We start from the raw sequence: 20100 nt of genomic DNA, 5'->3' as shown, positions 1-20100 counted from the left end.
AATGTAGATTTTGGCTATCAGTCGTACTGCTAAAAGAAAATAACTGAAATTGGTGCTATGATTAACATTTTGCTGATTATACACTTCCTTAAAGGGATAGCTCACCCAATAATGAACATTCTGTCATGATTTACTCATTCTTAAATTGTTCCAAACTGAATTTGTGTGTTTGTCTGTACAGTGGAAATCAATGGGTGTTGATTTGGACCCCATTGACTTTCAATGTGTGGTCAAAAACATTCTTCAAAATATCATCATTTGTGTTCCACAGAAGAAAGTCATTGGAATTACATGGGGTGAGTAAACGACAGAATTTTCATTTTTTGTGTAAAATATCCTTTTAATGCACATGCACTGCCTAAGAGTCAAATTTTATTTTCATTTACGCTCACATAGGTCTTCAAACAGCAATTTTACATGTTTGCTTTAACAAGTTGTCATGGCAGAAGAGGAATTGGAAACTGGAGTCCTACTTTCTAATCACCTGAGTATATTGTGAAATGGTTTGGGGGCTGTTTTTTCAAGTTCTTATTAGTCACAGTTTCTATGTAAGGATATATTTAGGAAACTTCCCTAGTTGTCGTTAAAAGAAGCACAACAGGTTTTAGAGGCTAGAGAAAGTACAATGATCTGACAATCATCAAATGTTCGGCACAAGCTGTCTTAACCTTTTGGCCTCCCAGATTGTGAAATTTAATTCCAATTTAAAATGAATAAACAGATGGTTAGTTTCACCATATAGGGGTTGCATAAGCAAGAAGACTGAGGGTAATTCCATGGCATGTTTGCTAGTGGACGTGATCCATCGAGTGGAAGACATCTGTGCGGTAGAGCATTCCAACTCATCCTTTTTCCTAATGAGCTGATCAAACCGTTCCTCGCCTGTCTATCAAAACCACAGACACTAAGATTCACTTTCATTGTAAGAAGGTAATTGTGTGACAGTCTATGATTACCTTGGGTGGGGATACAAATATGTCACATGTGTTCTCTGGTTAAGTTGCATACTGAGTGGTTTTGTTTTTTGGTCATTGAGGCTCTGGTTCATCATCTTTTCTCATTCCAGTTCTTATGACAGACACACACACACAATGTTAAAGCTTTTTTCCCCTTCTCACAAGGGTATTCCTATGTTGGGAATTTGTCAATGCCACAACCTGCAGGTTTCCTCATGAGCTCAGAGAATTTAAATGTGAAAAGGTGAGTGACAGCGGAATAGAATAAGTTGAATGGAGAAAAAGGGGAGATTTTTCCAGCTTTCTGACTAAACGTATGTGTGAAATTGATTGCTCGTGGTGCAGGGTTTAAAATAATGGCTTAAGCACTAGGTCGACAGCGAGAGTAAATGGCCAGAGAGAGAGATTAGTGATGTTGCTCCGTGTCTCGCAGCCAAATAGGCCTGTAATTCATGTCCGAAATTCACAATGAATCACATGGGAGGCACTGTGAGAGGCAAAAAGGCCAAGCGTAGGCTGTTACATGCATGGAAACGTCTTCATTTAAGGCTATGGTGACTGGTGTTTTAATTTAACTTTTGTGAATGAAGGAGAAAAATGAAGCTTTATTTGAATTCATGTCTGTATCTGCTAGTTACACAAAAGTTGAGCAACCAGGTGGCTCACTGGCTTGCTAACTCCTTAAAATTACATTCGTACAAAAAGATTGAAACTTTTCTTGATTTTTCTTTCTGTCTGGAAAGCTCCCAGTAAGCATCATATTCACAGCTCTGCTGCTAAAGGCCTATTTAAGGACCCAGACCAAACTACTAGTACAAAATAGCAAACGAGACAAATTTAGCAATTCATGCTGCAGTGAGCATACTCAAACCATCAAACCGTTACCCTTGTGGCTACAGTTTCTCAGAAACGAGAAGTGGGTTTCATGCTTGAATGGAGAGGCTAAGAATCTACAGCACTTCCTGTCAGGAAGTACATTTCATCCTCTTAGTAAAGCCATAGGTAGAAGTCTTTCTTGACCCCCTAAGAGACTGCAATGAACATGTAGGAAGGTGGTGAAATCTCCCTTTTTAAAAGTAGGATCTTTCTCTCTCAAAACATGGCAAGACATCAGCTCACATATGATATGTACATCTTTTATTTTTCACTCAACACGGTTGGAAAAAATGTATGATGCAAGATTTGCGTTTGTATATTTTTTGTTTGTTGATTTTATATTAACTGAGATTTATTTGTACATATTTTTGTTTTTGTAATCCTGAGGAAATATATAGCACACTAGAAAATTATTTATTCATAAGAGAAGTGTTTTGTATATTGAGTTGAAAATATTACTCTGTACAGTCCAGTTCATGTATAATGTATATCTGCATTTTAACCACAGGTTGATAAGTTTTGTTAATTATAATTTTGAGTTGTTTAAAGTGTTGGGTGAATCTGAAAAAGAAAAAAGAGAAAAAAAAAAGCCTCTATCCAGCCAGTCAGTTAAAAGAATTAAAGTAATGTGATCTGGGTCAAATCTGGTTTATTGCTGATAAATATGAAGCTCTAATAATCTGTAATGTGACCTGAGAATGTCATTTGCTAAGTGTTAATTTGTTGCTTTGGGTGAAATTAACAACTTGTAAATGAAATGGCATGGCCCTTGTCTGCCCTCTAGTGGAAGGGAGTAAGTCTGCAACTTCATTGCTTTTAAGTATAGTTCCAGAGTGAGACTCTACTGACAAACAAATGTTTAAATTGAGTCAATGTACAAATGCCTTGGTCAACGAAACTTAAGTGCTTCTGCCAAAATCTGCACATTTTGACAGGTTAGAGTTTTCCCCCCTGAAAGACAGCAGGAAATAGGAGGAGCTGGATGCTTCTGCTAGTTACAGTATATCTAGTTTACTAGGCCAAAAATAAAATTTAGAGAAAATTTGGAGAAAGCACGTTATTTGTTAAATGGTCTATGAAGGAACGTCTTTATGTAGAATATTTTACCAGAGCTCTTTAGTCCCTTAAGTGAGATTTTTCTACATGGATGTGTGGATGTTACAAAATTCTGACATCAAACAATAATAATAAAATACTACAAAACAGTAAAAGAAAAAAAAAAAAGAAAGATAATAAGACTATAACATGTAAATAAAATCTTAATTATTAGAGTCCTACGAAATTATGTCCAGAAAAAAGTTTTATTTAAAAAATGGAGTTATAAGGTATATATTAAAAGTTTAAAAATACTAAAAACAATAATTATAGCAATGCATGTACATTCTAAAAGCAATCGCACGGTGCAGATGATTTTAAAAAACAAAGTTATCTACATGTTTTTCTTTTTTTTTTCTTTTTTAAAGAGTCAACAGATAATAGTGAGGTCAAGTGCACTGATATGAGGTTCACAGCTAGGATAAATAGGAAAAAATAGGAAAAAAATGACTTTTTATATGTCTGATTTCTTTGTGGCTCAGGCATGTCCAGTCTTACTGTAACCTGTGGTGATGTGGTAACCAGACTTGATTGGCAAGCTCTGAGTGTGTTTTACTGAATGACTGAGCAGATTAAACTCAGCTCTGACCATCAACGCTCCAGTAATGGTGCGAGCCCTTTACCCACGCTGTGACCCTCCCATCTCTAGACTAGAGTAATGTACCAACTGAATCGCTCTATATACAAATTAGATATATAAACACCTAGATACAGAAGAAAAAGAAATTAATTTGTCAGTGTGAATGCCATGATAACTTTGTGAGAAATGTGACTTTATTTTATTTTTATTTTTTTTCTGTGAGAAAACATTGAGAGCTGAGACCTTTTGTACATACTTGCTGTGGTTGTGTGTCTAATAAAGTACAGCTCTCTTCTATGACAACACTTCCACTGAGTCTTTTTTTTTTTCTTTCAGAGCACAATATATATAAATCATAAACTACTGTACAACTTTTTTTAACCTTTACCTTTATTTAAGAATCGTAAAATGTGTATTTCTTAGATAGGCTTTATAAAAGTACTGTTTTCATCTTTGAGCACAATTTCATAAGCAGTATAAACATTTAGTCTCAAGTAATTGTTTACATTCACAGAAAAATGTGATAGTACAAAATTGTTTATGACTTATGTACAATTACATTACGATGGCTTTTAACAGATTCTCAATTTCAGAACATGTGATGTGTTTGTTAGTGTGACTCTTTGTGTGCATTATCTGTGAATGTGTTTTTGCCAGAGTCATTTACTCAGTGTACAGATTGGTAAAGTTATACAATATAAAGAATAAGATCAGGTTTTTATTTACAGAAGTGTCCAGTGAGAAGGAGAGAAGTGTCTTAAGGTAATCCTCAGTTATCTTGTCGTGGAGCTGCTCTCCGACCATCACCTCTTCTGTAGGGTGAATTTCTTAAATCTAATAACACACAGACACATTAAAATAATAATAATAGGGGTCTTACCATTCAGGTTATTATATATTAAATCTAATGTGACCAAGAATATAGAATAGTTGAATTAGGTGGCAAATCACCCTTGCCAGTTTAAACCATAAAAAGTATGTCTTAAGAAAAGTGTTTAAAATGTATATATGTATAATTTGTAAGTGTGTAACACATTTTTACCTGTGATAATGCCCTCGATGGCCCCATCTGTGACTTGGGGCTTTACCTGTCTCTTCTTTAGCTCTGCAATCAGGTCCATCTGAGGCATTTTGGGCATCATGGGACCCTGATCAGAGTAGGAGAAAGTTTTTCAGGGGAATAACTTCAGTTGTGCAGTTCCAGTCATTGCTTTATTTAAACAAAATAAAATGGTGCATACATACATACATATATATATAGAGAGAGAGAGAGAGAGATATACATAGATAGATAGATAGAGATAGATATATATAGATATAGTATGTGGGTCAATGACGTGACGGGTAATTTTTTTTGTCCAAAGGCCTTAATAATAATAAAAAACAAAGATATGACATCCGAAGTATGTAAGGTAGTACAACTAGAGCTCTTTTATTGAATCAAAATTATATGTAGAAGTCGTTGCTTTGTTATGAGAAAGAATGTCCAGAAAAAAAAATTTCATTGATGTAATTCGGAGTATATAAAGGGACCATTTTGGATCAAGTCATGCGGTCAGTATCATGTGACAGGATATGACACCTTCAGACACCTGCAAAGGACCACATGGTCATGAAGCAAAGTTACTAACTCTCTTTTAACTGTTTGAAAAATTCATGTTTTCACTTGCTCATACGCATGTCACGAAACATCAGGTCATTCGGTACAACCGCTATAAAACATGGAAAATGTTGTAATATTTTAAAAACTTGTACTAAATATAAAAGGTTTAATTGTCCTTTTGTTAGCTAGCTAGATATCAGAATGTTAGCATTGTTTGAAAGTATCGTCATTCGGTAAAACCGAAATTTTGGTTAAACCGAATTACTTTTTTTGGTGACAAATTTTGTCCATCTTGTAAAAAATGATAACAGCAGTGTTAATATATATATATATATATTGTAAATAAACCTTTTGAGGGGTGCCATCTTTCTTCTTTGGGGAAGGGGTTGCCTGTTCTTCTGCTGCAATCTGCTGTTTTTTCTTCTGTTCATTGTCTTGTTCTGCTTGCTGTGTGACAATAATACACCGTCATGGTAATTAATAATCAAATGGTGCAGATCTTTGTATAGAGCTAAGCTCATTTAACATGCTTATTTCACATTTTATTCCTTTACGTACTTCAAGTAATTCCTCTAAGCATGTAAATGATTAAACAGCTTTAAATAAGTGTATGTTTTGCCATGAACATGTTCAATAGCTGGACTGTATCTCTCACCTTATAGGCTCTGATGAACCTGACAAAGAGTGGGAAGAACATGGAAGGCTGCGTCGTCTTTGGGTTCTCTCCGTAGTACTCCACTACAGACATGTATGCCTCCTTGTTGGCAGAAGAGAAAAAGTCAACAAGAATTAGTTGGTCAAATAGTTTGTGTTTATGTGCATGTCTGCATACATGCTCCCGTGGTCTCACCTGTGCTGTCTTGCCATCTTTAACAAGTGAGTCTAATATGTCACTGTTGGCTTTAACAAACTCTTTCAGCGCTGGGATGTCATCCTGCACCAGGAACTCTTTCTTGGTTCCTTCCATCCCTCTCTCCAGAGATCTCACTTCCTGTAGCACACTGTCCAAAGACACTGTGAAAGCAAAAGAGAAAGAAAAAAGACACACTACATTAATAATTGATAAGCAATGATTGTACTATGTTTCCCAAACTTATAGTATGTAAAGTGTTGTGTTGTAACTGTGATGTAACTGTTGTATCATTAGTACTGTATATGTCTTACCCAGTGCAGCCTTGTCTACAAAGCGGAGTTCAGTGTGGAAGGAGGTAAGTTCAGGGTATTTCTCATGCACCATATTCGCAATGAAGTGTAACAAAGTCTGTGTGCGGTCTGTGGACTTTGTGTCCAACAGCTGAAAGACATGAGAGGACACTGTGAGTTTTACTGTGGCCACTAAGGACAGATACAGAGATAATTAAGTTATTGCAAAGGTAGAAGGTAGAAATAGAGGTAAAGGTAAAAGCAGAGGCAGATGCAGTTTCTTTTTATTCTGGGTAAATATCCATTATCAGTAAGGAATTATATAGATCGATACATTTTTACATTAACTATAATGTGTGAATATACATGCTTAATACACAGCTTAAAAATTAATAAAACTTTTAAATGACATTAAAATGAAAACTAAGTCAAAATATTACATGTATATTCTATTACATCTAACATTTATTACAAAAAGTTATAATTAAAAAGATTGAGTGTTGTATGTTTTTATGTTGCAGAGGATAATCTGACAGAAGTAAGGGAATTTATGAGAAATTTATATTCATAACCCCTCAGCAACAGAAGATTAGCATGCAAAGTTTTCATACCCTTGAAAAGTTTCAATCCCGGTTTTCTTTAGAATCCATTAGCCTCTTTGTTTCTGCTTCAAAGGCCTCTACATCAAAGGTCTTTCCCCCAGTTTCACAGACAAGGCTTAAGTTAGTCCCAGACTAAAATGCATGTTTGAGCTGTTTTAACTGAAAGCAACTTTCACTGACATCTCTTAACATATGTCAATGCCACTGTTTTGTCTCAAGATGCACACCAGTTTTTTTTATTTTTTTCTAGGGTACCTTTATAAAAGTTACTTAAATGCCCTAAGGCCTAATCCTGGTTTAGCTTAAGCCCTGTCTGTGAAACCGGGCCTTTATGTGCAAGTTCAGCCATCTCTCATAACTAATACAAAGAGAGCTTCCCAAAACTCTCACCTAGGCCTTTAAAGGGATAGTTCACCCAAAAAGGAATATTCCGTGATCATTTACTCGCCCTCAAGTTGTTACAAATCTGTATTAATTTCTTTTTTCTGCTAAACACAAAAGAAGGTATTTAATATGGGTAACTAAACAGTTGATGGGCCCCATTGACTTCCATAGTATTTTTTTTCCATACTATGAAAGTCAGTATTCTTCAAAATACCTTCTTTTGTGTTCAGCAGAAGACGAAATTCATACAGGTTTTGTAACAACTTGAGGGCGAGTAAATGTTCACAGAATATTCATTTTTGGGTGAACTATCCCTTTAACATTCTGCATACATAATACTCAAGCCCTGTATAACAGAAACATGACCCTTGAAGTTACAATCCACAAGCTGACTCACCAGGTCAAGGCTCTGCAGGCGAAATCCATATGCTGCTCCTCTTTTACTGCTGTTCATGTAGTTCCCAAAGGCCAGGATGATCTGAAGCAAGAGACTGACAAGTGAGCCGCATTGAAAAAGCATGCCATTAAAAAATCTGAGCACAAATGAGGTCTACTCACCTCTAACATCTTTTTAAGCTTTGATGAAGACTTGAGGGACACCGAAGCTGCAATGATGGCATCCAGTTGCTACAGAAACAGGTGGGGAAAAAAGGTGATTTTTGAATAAAACATTTGCATTATGTCAGGTACAACAGCCAAACTGTGATGCGAACTGACCGGCTGCAGACGTTTCACGCTCTCAGGGAAGTTGCCCATGAAGGTGAGGGTGTTGATTCGCTGAGCAAGGCGTGGGATTTTACCAAAGCGGCTGATAAAACGGTCCTCCTCGCTCAGGTCCTCTAGTGACCGCCCTTCCTTCTCGTAGTTCTGGAGTAACTTCATCTCATACTCCGATGGGATGAAACGTTCCAGAAGCTCCAAGAAGTCTAGACTCAGAGATTGTTGATCATATCTGAGAGAAAGACAGAGAGGAGGGAGTTTCCATGCTGGTCCAGTTTGCTGTTTACAGGCAAAACTTGAGCTGAGACATACCTCTCAATGGCTGTGCAGATGTCGTTGGGGCTCATGCCTCCCTTGCGGAGGGTGATGGCAAGGTTCTTGGCTTTGTTAGCCTCCAGCAGGGACACCTTACTGGGGGCCTTCTCAGCTACCTTAACCTTGATCTTAGAAATATCTGGTGGAGGACCTTGAGCCTTGGTCTTAAACTGCTCCGCAAACAGATCCATATTTATCTCCTTAGAAAGAGCAAATGTAATAGAATCATTGATAGGTGATCCAAACTTGTATGACATTCTTTCTTCTGGGCAACATAAAAAAAGATATTTTGAAATATTTGATCAAAGAATGAAAGTGAATAGGGTCCAGTGTCATTTTGTATCTCATTGACTTTCATTGCATGAACAAAAATAGTTGTAAGGTTCTTCAAAATAATTATTTTTGTCCCCCTGAAGAAAGTCTTAGAGGAACAACATTAGGGTGAATAAATGATGACAGAATGTTCATTTAGATGCAGGATTTCTTTGCTGTTACCCCTAACAGTTGCTCATCATTCAGCTCGCTAAACACTGTTCCCGTCACTTGATTGGGCTTCAAAGCCTGCCAGTTCAACAGAGGCATCCTGAACTTTGTTTGAATTGGTTTGCGTGCCTTGGGTCCTGTGTAAAACAATTGAAAAGATGGATATATGGTCACCCAGTTCAAGCTGCCTGTCTGTATGCTTATTTCTGTTAGTTGAAAAATATTTTGCCCCTTCACCTGTCTCATCCCCAGGGGCAGGAGGAGCTCCTGGAGGAGGTGGCGGCCCACAGCCAGGTGGGGGCGGGGGTGGTGGTGGACCTCCACCAGGAGGAGGAGGAGGAGGGGGAGGCGGAATGCCTCCACTTCCAGGAGGAGGTGGCGGTGGTGGAGGAGGAGGAGGAGGCGCTGCAGCGCCAGGTAGTGGAGGAGGTGGAGGAGGTGGAGGCGGTGCTGCAGCTGGAGGGGGCGGGGCTTGAGAATCAGGACCTGACACAGTCACTGTGAACATTAAACAGATGTTATGTTATCATCAATGTAGCCAGCTTAAGGTAAACAGTTTCAGTTCACTAGATGCTAACCACAAGGAGAACTTTTCAGGAAGTGCTCCTACCTGTTTGAGTGACAATTTTCTCTACGGTGACTGGAATGACTTCAATGTCCAGGCTTCCAGAAGCTGTGCGCTCCAGTCGGACTAAACCTTTCTCCTGCAGTTCCCTCAGCTTCACTTCCAGTTTGGACTCCTTTTCACTCACTTTCTCTCTCTCTACCTGTGAGGGCTGTGACATACGCTCCTGCTCTCGTTCTCTCTCCCTCTGAATCTCTCGTTCTCGTTCTCTCTGCTGCAAAGTGCTCACCTGGGTACAGGACTCTCGCAAGCTCTCCTGTTACACACACAGGAAAAGTACATTACATGTATGTACTGCATTTGGCATGGTAAGTATGTACTCGACAAACTACGATACATTTAGAGTATATGTTCGGTCTTATTTCTAGTTAAAATACTAAGAGTATTTTATATCTAAATATCTAAAACAAAACATTTATTTACATAAGATATAAAGTTTTCAGAGAATATGTCTTAAATTTATTTTGAATTAAATTCATCGAAATTAAATTTTTGTTAGATCTTACTTCACTGATAAATCTATCAGTGTGGTAGGAACAAATAAAGTTAATTTAGACAATTATTAAAGATACATTCTCTGAAACAAGTATTATTTTACACAATTTTGCTTCTCAAGTAAATCCATGTTAAGGGACTTTTTTATATAATTATTTTATCTTTTTTTTTTTTTTTGTATTTATATAAGGATAATTTTTATGAGAAAACAAGACACAAATACTTATTAGGAAAACAATTTTTGCAGTGTCATTTTAAATATGACGTGAGCCAGCCTTCCGGTATTGGGCCATGCTACAACTTCAATCATGCGTAGATGCATACTATAAAAATCCATCACAAATATGATATCCCTTTGACACACTAAACATATACCTGTATAAAAAAGGATTTGGGACACATTACCTTCTAATCTATAGTATACGTAAGCAATAATTGTCGTTGTGGGTTTTGGTTCTTTTTGCGGTTGTAGGCTGTTTAAGGACCTATTAAAATAACTGAAATCATTTGGTGAAGTGATATGGAACTGTAATGCGGTCCAGACCTGCTAGAACTACTTTAGCCGTGCGTTTCCCTGAAAATAATTGCACGCCTTAGAACGTTGGTCAACCAATCAGATTCGAGCATTCAACAGCCCTGTAGTATAATATAGTGTATAGTATGGATCAGTATGCAATTTGCAATTCAGCCAGTGCAAGAGAGAGAGAGAGAGAAATGCAGTTTGGTACCTTCAGCAGTGCTGATTCTTTAGTGGCCTGCATTAGTTGTTTCTCCAGTTCTGCCATTTTTTCCAGCGCTCCATTCTCATATTCCTGCAATCTGGCATTCAGCTACAACACAAGAATACACACCCACAATATAAGGCATGTGTGTCAAGTGGTAGATGATTATGTGCACATGTGTTTGTGAGGATAGTGTATATTTAACCTGTGCATTGGCCTCCTGCAGTTCTGTTACATGCTCCACTATGTCCCCTTTATTCTCGGCATCCTCCAGCAGAGCTCCAACATCAAACACATTATCCAAGTACGCCTGAATCTGCACCTGCAGCTTCTCACTTTCCATTTCCTTTAGGGACTGCTGACACCCACGCATGCAAACAAACAAACAACCAAACAGTTGTGAGTTACATTAGAAGGATCATGCGCAGCTTCATGAATACACAAAACATCTAAAATTCTGTGTTAAGTATGTGTAAGTTGTATGTCATGCTTTTATGTGCTGAACACTAGACTGACCTCTAAGTACTGGTCAAGACCCAGCTGGGTGAACTCATATTGAAGATGCACACGGAAGTTCATGTTCTCCACTGAGTGGACCACAATGTTTATGAACTGCATGCAAGCCACCTGTGAAGAAAAAGACATAGTTCAAAATCAATTGTCATCTTTTTCTTAACTGAAAATGAGTGTGATTCACGCCCATGCTCACCATGAAGTCTATGTTGCTGTCGTCATTCATGAAGTACTCCATGAGCTTCTCAAAGCGGTTCTTCTCTCCACTCACCTGTGAGAAGGTGGGCCACACATAGAGGTAAGTGTTGAGTAAGACACCCACAATATTCTAAGCTACAAAATGTAAACTTATTACAGTATTTTGATATGAAATTTCTTAAAATGTATCTTGAACAACTGCAAAATCTTACAAAACATTTTTTGAGGACATCCCACTAGAAAAAAAAAAAAAATTGTATGTCTGAAAGGCTAGTCATCTTACTTCTTTAAAGTTGTCAAAGGCTGAGATGATGATGTCATGTCCTCCTCTAACCAGACACACTGCCGCCAACAGCTCTAGCACCAGAGCTTTAGTCCTATGGACAGTGTATTGAAGTGTATTACAAACTCACACAACAAACACACACAAATCACATACCCTACAAAAACACTCTTACCTGGGATTTTTGTTGTTGAGACTAAGTGTAATTTCATTGACGCATCTGGGGTGCGTCATGACTAAATTAAACCCAGACTGTTTAAAAAAAAAACAAAAAACAGATGAGTCATATGAAGTTCTTCTAAAATGATCTTTCGAGTAGCTGTGTCTTGTGTTTGTATGTGCTCCTCACTCCTACATACCTGATAATTCATGATCGCACGAAGACACATAATACAGAGGTGAACGTCATCTCTTTGACTGGCCAATCGGGCGTTTCGCATAGTTTTTCTGCTATGGGCCAAGGAAGATATTCTGACATGGAAAAGCACAGAATGAACAAAAGATGAGCACTTAACATGAACAAATATCTGCTTGAGAAGAACATCTAAACGTCATTGTTTCTTGATTTTAGTCCTTATAGCCAGCAGTGATCCCTGTATTTTGGGGTGTGTTGTAGCGCGACTAACCGGACAGTGAGTGCACGTGCCGCTCTGGTCATCCCATGTGTCGGAGAATGACTGACATTTTTGGCTAGATCCTCCACTGATCTCTCTGACAACCTCCTGTTGTCTAAAACGGAGCTGCCATTTTCCACAGATTCCACCTCAAACCTGAGAAACACATCAAGCACCGGATTTTTTTAGTCACTGACATTGACATGATTAATGTGGCGAGTGAATTCTAGTTGCATCTTTTCAGAATCTAAGATTTAGTCATAAAATCATCTTGGACAATTACTGCAAACTCATTAGATGATGTTTACGGGAAATGTTAGTAATGACAGAATAAACATACGGTGCATCACTTTGAGCATATGACAAGAAGTCCACCAGGACATCTAAGCCTTGGTTCTCCTCATTGAGAAATTCTTGAGCCCACCTATAAAGAATAAAAGGAATATCATGAAATAAGGCTGCACAATTAATCACGTTTTAATGGTGATCACGATTTCTGCTTCTCTCGAATATTTAAGCATAATCATCTGTTTGCGACAACCTCTTTATGCAACATTAAAGTGCTACAATACAAAGTCTTTTTTTGTTATTTAAGTAGAAAACATGAACATAATTTAGAATCACTGTAATTCTTATTAGGAATTTCACTGTTGTAACTTTTGAGAGCAGCTTCTTAGGGTTTTACCAAATAAGGTCAAATAAACCTTGCTTAATTTGTACTTATGTGAAAGTGCAATAATTCTAATGAAATTTCAAAACAAATTTCTCAAATTAAAACAATTGTGGTTAATAAGTGCGATTGTAATTTTTGGTAACTCTTTATTTTGATGGTCCCCTTTAGACATTGTGTTATAAGTAGCATTTCACATGTCAGTATTAGTAGACTGTCTGCTGACACTTTATTGTGATGGTCGCCCAACAGACATTCTATTGACTATAAGTGCATGTCAACTTATTCAACTAACCCCGACCCTGTATTTTACTAACCCTTACCCTAACAGTCTACTAATACTCAACTAATACCCTAATGAGAGTTAGTTGACAAGTGCAACATTACCTATAGGTAACAGAATGTCTAAAGGGGACAATCAAAATAAAGTGTAACCTAATTTTTGACCAAAATAATCATGATAATTAGTTTAACCATTATCATGCAGCCCTATCTTGAAATGTCTCTATGGAAGTATTCTGTTATTCAGGTTCAAAATGATCTTTCAGTTGTATTCAGGAGTAGGCAGTCTATCATTGCACTGTACAAGAAAATAAAGCTGCCACTAACCCAATGTGATTGGTTCTGAGCGAGATCTCCAGCTCTCTCAGGACTTGAGTAGACTCCTGTACACGTTTCTTGAACTGTGGAGAAGGAATTACAGAGGGACGGACAATCATTCACTTCACATCAAAACTCTAAACTGGGCTTTTTCATAGGTGGGTGTCAGCACTGACATGGGGTAAAAGAGTAATGAGAGCGACAGAGATGCTGAGGGAAAGAGCAGAACAGTACTGACCCTGCGCACCACTCCACCTTGGTCCTGGTAGAAGCTCTTGATTTTAGTCAGGTAAGCTGAGGGAGGGTTTTTCACCTGAAAACGCTCCTAATAGACATTGGGAGAAAGACAAACAATTAATGGACTAATTTCCCGCCATTTTGATGGAAACATGTAGAAGATATTTAAATGCTCTTTTGTACCATAAAATAATATCAAGTTTTGGGACGGTAAGATCTTTTTGAATGTCTTTGAAAGAAGTCGCTTATGCTCCTCAAGGATGCTTTTTTTAATTTCTTTTTTTTTTTTTTTAAATCAAAATACAGTAAAACAGTACACTCTAGGTTGAAAAAAAACCCCAAGTTGGGTTGAAAATCCAAATCCCGGTTGGGTTAAATGTTTGCCTAACCTGCTAAGTAGTTTTATTTAACTCAACTATTGTTTAAAAATTACTGTATTGCTTGCTTAAAATGAACCCAAATTATGGTGGAAATTAACATTTATTAATATGTTTAATAAATGAACATTTAAGTTTAATTAATAATATTAAACAATAAACATTTATTAAATTGCTGAAATGTTCATCTTTTGATTATTGTTGTTGCCTCTAGTAAATAAGTCCGATTTTTAATTTCCAACCTATTTTGGGTTCATTTTAAGCCAGCCATATAGTAATTTTGAACAATAGTTGGGTTAAATAAAACGGCCCAGCATGATGGGCAAACATTTAACCCAACCGCTGAGTTTGTCCATTTTCAACCCAACTTTGGTTGTTTTTAGCCCACCATTTTTTTAGAGTGTAATATTGTGAAATATTATTACAATTTAAAATAACAGTTTTCCATTTTAATACATTTAAAAATGCAGTTCATTCCTGTGATTACAAAGCTGAATTTTCAGCATAATTTCTCCAGTCTTCAGTGTCACATGATCCTTCAGAAATCATTCTAATATGATGATTTGCTGCTCAAGAAACATTTATTACTATTATTAATGTTGAAAACAGTTGCACTGCTTAATGTTTTTGTGGAAAACATGATCCATTTTTTAGAATTCTTTGATGAAATGTAAGTTCAAACGTATTAACGAACCCCAAACTTGCTATCATTCTATTTGAGTTGGAATTTTATTTTAACTGAAGGTGGAATATAGCCTACATAATAGGTAAGAAATACATTTTAGCTGTGTGCACGCGCTGCCATAACAACTCTCCGCATGCATAGTTACAAAGCTTGCATCCTACGGTTGTCATAGAGACACAAAATAATAACACAGGAAGTGCGCAGACATGGTTTCACCACCTTAAGAGTCTGACCTCATACCGCTGCTCTAATTTTTCCTTCTAATTCTTTCTCTCCTCTTGAAATGTCTGCATGTGCTGATATCAATCTTTACATCATCTGCTTTAACCACACACTTGCATCATGGTTTACTGTCATTGAAAGATTAACCTAAAATACATACATATAAAAATACGTCTTTGCAAAACTCACTATTGTGTCTTTTTCAGCCTACATAATTTACATAAAGAGGCGTTTTTCTGTCAACCACTGTTGTGCTTTTTCCTTCTATAGGCTATATTAAGCCTGATGCATTCTCTAAAACAGATCACTACAAATGCCTCAACCTGTATTTTAATTTCTCACAAAACAGAACAAGAAAAACAGGATAGATCATTTAAATGAGAAGCATTTTTCAATAAACACTAGAGGCACTTTAATATTTTCTCTGATATACGTATGATTAGAGTAATAAATGTTGCATTCATAGCTAGATATCATGCAATAATCCCCCAACATACCCCCATATGATCCCCGGTTACAGTCCTCATATAACCTGTATATTTGTGTCACAGTGTACAGATCTCATTTAAGATTCTGTTGTGTCTCAATATAGTCTACCAAAAACTTCCTCTCAAAGGTCACACCTACACTGCAGACACAGGGTATTATAAAAATGCAGAGAAAAGCTACTCAAAATAAAGTGACTTACATATTTCAATATGAGTAATTCATTACATATTTCAATATGAGTAATGTCTCACTCCATAAATGAGAAGTAAGTGGGAGAAACGATCAAGATGTAGGCATACTCTCAGTTCTACTTTGCTGTCATTATTAAAAAAAATAAAATAAAAAAAAAACTAAATACATAAAGTTGATTGACAGAAGACAATAATAGTATCTCACCTGGTCACAAACCAGCTCCCATTTCTTTTCATTGTCATACTGACTCAGAAGCTTCATCTTATCGGGAGGCAGATTCATGGAGCTCTGAGAAGAGAAATTATAAGTGCAAGCATAAGTGCAAAAGTATAAGCTTATAAGTAAAAAACAAAACAAAAACAAACAAAAAAAAAACACAAAATGCCGGATTGTAATTTTATTAAGTTATGAAGTTAGTCTCCGGGAGTTATGAAGGAGACTAATATTAACAAGTATATATTGCAGCTGGTTAACACTTTCCACAGTTTCAAATAACACCTGATTTGCCTTTTACATCATGAATATGTAACAGTGATGATCGGCGTTTATATCTGATGCATGAGGAGCAAATGTGACTGACTTCTTGTCTACATTACAACACGTATGATGCAATTATTGTTCCTTCTTTAGCCTACGTCAAATTATTAAAGGGATAATTCAACTGAAAATGAAAATCTTGTCATCATTTAGTTTACAATTTACCCTCATTTTATTTCAAATCTGTATGACTTGAGTGGAAATTAAAAAAAAAAAAAAAATGTCAAAATGTAAGTCAGTAGTCTTCTGTTTTGCTTCACAGAAGAGAGAAAGAAAGTCATACAGGTTTGGAACGACATGACGGTAAATAAATAATACAGAATTTTCTCTTTTTTTGGTGAACTATCATCTCATTAAATAATTTACCCTTAAGTTTTTGTTTTTCTCTTTAAGATCATATGCTGTCAGTCTTCAGTCTGATGCAATGTGACTTCCTGAAAAATGGCACAGGGCTGAGTTGCTTCATGTGATGCACTTTAAACACATTATTAGCAACAAACATCCATCATAAGATTTATGTTTTATATTTTCTTTTGAAATTGCACCTGTTAACCAAATTAAGAGGGTGTGGTTCGTTAAAAAAAAAAGGTGTTCAGTGTAGAAACACTGTGCTTTTGGGTGTTTCCTCCTAAAGCAGTAAGACGTTTCCGCTCTGAGCAGGGTTATTTTTTTTAAGGTTGCGTGTACAAAGACTGAAAGCACATTTAGAAACGCATTAAGCGGTTACTGGAGGAACAGAGAGGTGGGGTAGGGTATAGGGTGGGGGACTAACTGTGGTCTACTGGTACTTAACAAGAGAGTGAATGAAGTGGAGACTAGATTAAGTTGATAATATTTATAATACACCAGATGCACAGTTCAAGGCTTATGGAAGTAGCCTGTAATGAGGAAATGACTGCAAAATGTGAGCATGTGTGATATCCTTTGGCATGCAATGGTTTTATATTCTCATACTCTAAACAAGGCTGTCGCTTGAATTCAAAAGGGACACAACTGTGGGATGTCCCTAACCCCCATACCTCAGCAGTAATGACTAGTTTAGAGTCCCCCTCATCAAAGGGCCTGGAACAGCCTGACTGTGCCCCCCTAACCATTCATACGCACAAATGTAGTCAGACCAATAAGAGTCTTTTCAGAAGTATCAAATGGCTATTTGTTAGCCCATTTCTAGCTCAGAGTAAGATATATATTGTGAGATATAAAGGGACATATAAAATTGCATTCATGAGAAGTCACAATTATTTACTCTGAGATGGAAACAGGCGTACATAATTTGTAGTTGAAGTGGAACCAAATGGAAGATAACTGAGCTTCTTTTCAGCATCAGTTAATTGATCCAACAAATTGCCCAACAAACGTGAAAAGGATAAGCAACTGACACTGGTGTCTTGCACTGAAAAGAAAGACGAATCAAAGGTCAGTCATCACAAGAATATAGGGCCTCTTTTTGTCTTATGACTTCTCTTAAGTAGTTGCCTAATTTGTCATCCCACCACTGCCTGTTCCTGTACCAAAAGCCCATGTGAACGAATGTGACAGTGATCGGATTGCATTAAGTCAGAAGTGTTTTTCCAAATGTTACTTAATTTCCTATTTCAGGTGGAAGACTGACGCTCAATTTTAATGTCCTTGGTACACATTACATGTAATTACTACGGTAATAACTATAAATTGTGCATAATTACATTTTCATAATTACATTTTCATACATTACATAATTACAAATTGTGCAACTAACCCTAACCCTATAGTAAGTACATTAATATTACTCAGTACTTAAATGTGACCCTGGACCACAAAACCAGTCATAAGTCGCACGGGTATATTTGTAGCAATAGCCAACAATACATTGTATGGGCCAAAAATATCGATTTTTCTTTTATGATTTTCAAAAATCATTAGGATATTAAGTAAAGATCATGTTCCATGAAGATATTTTGTAAATTTCCTACCATAAATATATCAAAAATGTATTTTTGTGAGTGGATATGCATTGCTAAGGTCTTCATTTGGACAACTTTAAAGGCGATTTTCTCAATATTTAGATTTGTTTGCACCCTCAGATTCCAGATTTTGTCCTATCCTAACAAACCATGCATCAATGGAAAGCTATGTACAGAAATGTATAATTACACTGTAACAAGGACACCTTAAAATAAAGTGTAACTGAAGATTGCATTTCCTTTGAAATGCTTATATTATATATGATTATCTTTTTGTTTTTAATCTGCTGTGTCCATTGTCTATGAAACAAGAAAACAAAAATTTCCTCGTTTTTTTGTTTGTTTATTTGGGTTTTTTTTTTTTTTTTTGCATCCTGGTTTCGCAGAGTTACACATGTTCCTGGGTCAACATATTTTGTTGATCCTGGAACAACATTCCTGTGGTCTTACAGTGGTGTGATCTTGTTGGTCACTGTGATTTTGCCAAGTAAGTCATGTTCCTAGAAGGACAAAGTTTGGTCTTAACCCTACCCTAAACCTTACCCTACCCATAAGTTATCCCTAAAATGAGAAGGAAATGACAGGCGAGTAACACTGATGTAGAAGCACCTAACCCTGGTTGTAAGCCTAAACTTCACATAAACTGTAAACTAGACCCTCAAATCTGATTGGTTGATTGGAATGTCGTCCAGGATCAACAAAGATGTTGATCCAGGAACATGTTGTACTTGGTGAAATCAGGTTCTGCTACTATATATGTTTCCAAAATGCAAAGACAGAGAATTTAATACTGACAAACCAATGTTAACGTCCTATCATAGTGGCTGACAGGAAGTGTCAAGATTAGCTGCTTTTGTTGTGCTATATAAAATATGTGTGTATAAAGAGCTCACCAAAACCACACTGAAGCGCTCTTCTAGCTCTTCCTCAGGGGGCATGGGTAGTTTAGGAGGGGCACATTTCTTTTTAGGCATGGAGGGAGTAGGGTTTATCCCTCCCGTTGAGCCTTTGGCCTCCTGCCCCTCCATCTGCTCCAACCCGCCAGCTGCGTTACCCATCACAACTTTCCTTAGAAATTCCAGGTTACTGAACTGCTTCTGGATCAACCACTGACAATCCCAACAGGCCAAACCCAGATGAATCTCTCCACAATCCACAGGTCAAAATCCACTGAAGTGCTGAAAGTTTTCTAGTCAGTTAGATCCAGTGTAGGTAGAAGCACATGGACTCCTTTAGGCCATGATGTTAGAAAATATGGACACCTTTTAAACCAAAACTGATTCCAGGACGATGCAATTGATTGTGAAGAGGCTTTCAACGAAGATGAAAATTCAGAATAAATCAAACTCACGATCAGAAAATTCCTAAAAACACTTGGCGATCTTCTCAGGCTTGCTTAGTCAAAAAAGGAACAAGAAAGGCCTCTTCTAATATTTTCACTATGAAGGCAATTCAGGTCCTGTTAAAGCTCAGCTCTAGCCTCAGTATGGCTGAGTGTGTTGATTACCGGTGTAACGGGCCTTTTCTCCAGGAGTCTGCCTCTCTTGTGAGTGCTTCAGATGTTGGAGCATCTTTCTCACAACTCCGCTCCCTCTGATCAAGCCTACAGAAGTTTCTTTCAAAAGAAAAAAATACAGATGTTGGTAAATTTACACAAAGGCACCTGTCCGAGCACACTGGTGTTTGTTACAGAAATGAAAGAGAAGCCGTCTGAGAGCAGGAGGAAACCACAGAAAAAAGCAGAAGCATCAAGCTTCCTGTACCTCACACTGAGAGAGAGACAGAGAGAGAGAGACAGAGAGAAAGACAGAGCACTGGGTGTGTCAGTTTAAATTCTGTTTGTATTTGAAAAATAAGATGGCCTGAAACATACCATTATATACTCTTGTGTATTATGTAGCCTACTACTGTATGTTTGTCATGATGAGCTGTGTAGATAAT

The 20100-nt window shown here is 37.1% G+C and overlaps 1 protein-coding gene across 2 annotated transcripts; it reads right to left on the bottom strand.

Annotated features, from left to right (window-relative positions):
• Positions 1–3679: 3679 nt before the first annotated feature.
• Positions 3680–19874, bottom strand: fmnl1a (formin-like 1a). 2 transcript variants are annotated; one of them, XM_051885455.1, is made up of 26 exons: positions 19053–19874; positions 15884–15967; positions 13716–13802; positions 13487–13560; positions 12548–12631; positions 12220–12363; positions 11953–12064; positions 11769–11845; positions 11594–11687; positions 11309–11383; positions 11116–11226; positions 10805–10957; positions 10606–10707; positions 9368–9638; positions 8995–9255; positions 8770–8894; positions 8272–8474; positions 7957–8191; positions 7798–7866; positions 7637–7717; positions 6275–6404; positions 5961–6124; positions 5766–5867; positions 5459–5557; positions 4550–4655; positions 3680–4341 (listed from the first exon to the last, which is right to left on the bottom strand). In XM_051885455.1, exons 1-26 carry the CDS (start codon positions 19215–19217, stop codon positions 4277–4279), a joined length of 3273 nt encoding a protein of 1090 aa, XP_051741415.1. In that variant the 5' UTR covers positions 19218–19874; the 3' UTR covers positions 3680–4276. The 2 variants fall into 2 exon arrangements, with proteins under 2 accessions (XP_051741415.1, XP_051741416.1); XM_051885456.1 differs by having other exon boundaries at positions 10805–10954.
• Positions 19875–20100: the final 226 nt, after the last annotated feature.

This window comes from Ctenopharyngodon idella, chromosome 3, assembly GCF_019924925.1.
Source record: "Ctenopharyngodon idella isolate HZGC_01 chromosome 3, HZGC01, whole genome shotgun sequence".
Classification (NCBI taxonomy): Eukaryota; Metazoa; Chordata; class Actinopteri; order Cypriniformes; family Xenocyprididae; genus Ctenopharyngodon; species Ctenopharyngodon idella.
This window is presented reverse-complemented; position numbering and strand designations above follow the sequence as displayed.

Bases quoted from the DNA above. Each gene is read 5' to 3' on its own strand.
- fmnl1a (XM_051885455.1), bottom strand. From the start codon at position 19,217: ATGGGTAACGCAGCTGGCGGGTTGGAGCAGATGGAGGGGCAGGAGGCC. The intron at 12,632-13,486 runs GTTAGTGGCAGC...TATTCTTTATAG, and splicing joins CTCAGAACCAATCACATTGG to GTGGGCTCAAGAATTTCTCA. The intron at 5,868-5,960 runs GTGAGACCACGG...TCTGCCAACAAG, and splicing joins AAGATGGCAAGACAGCACAG to GAGGCATACATGTCTGTAGT.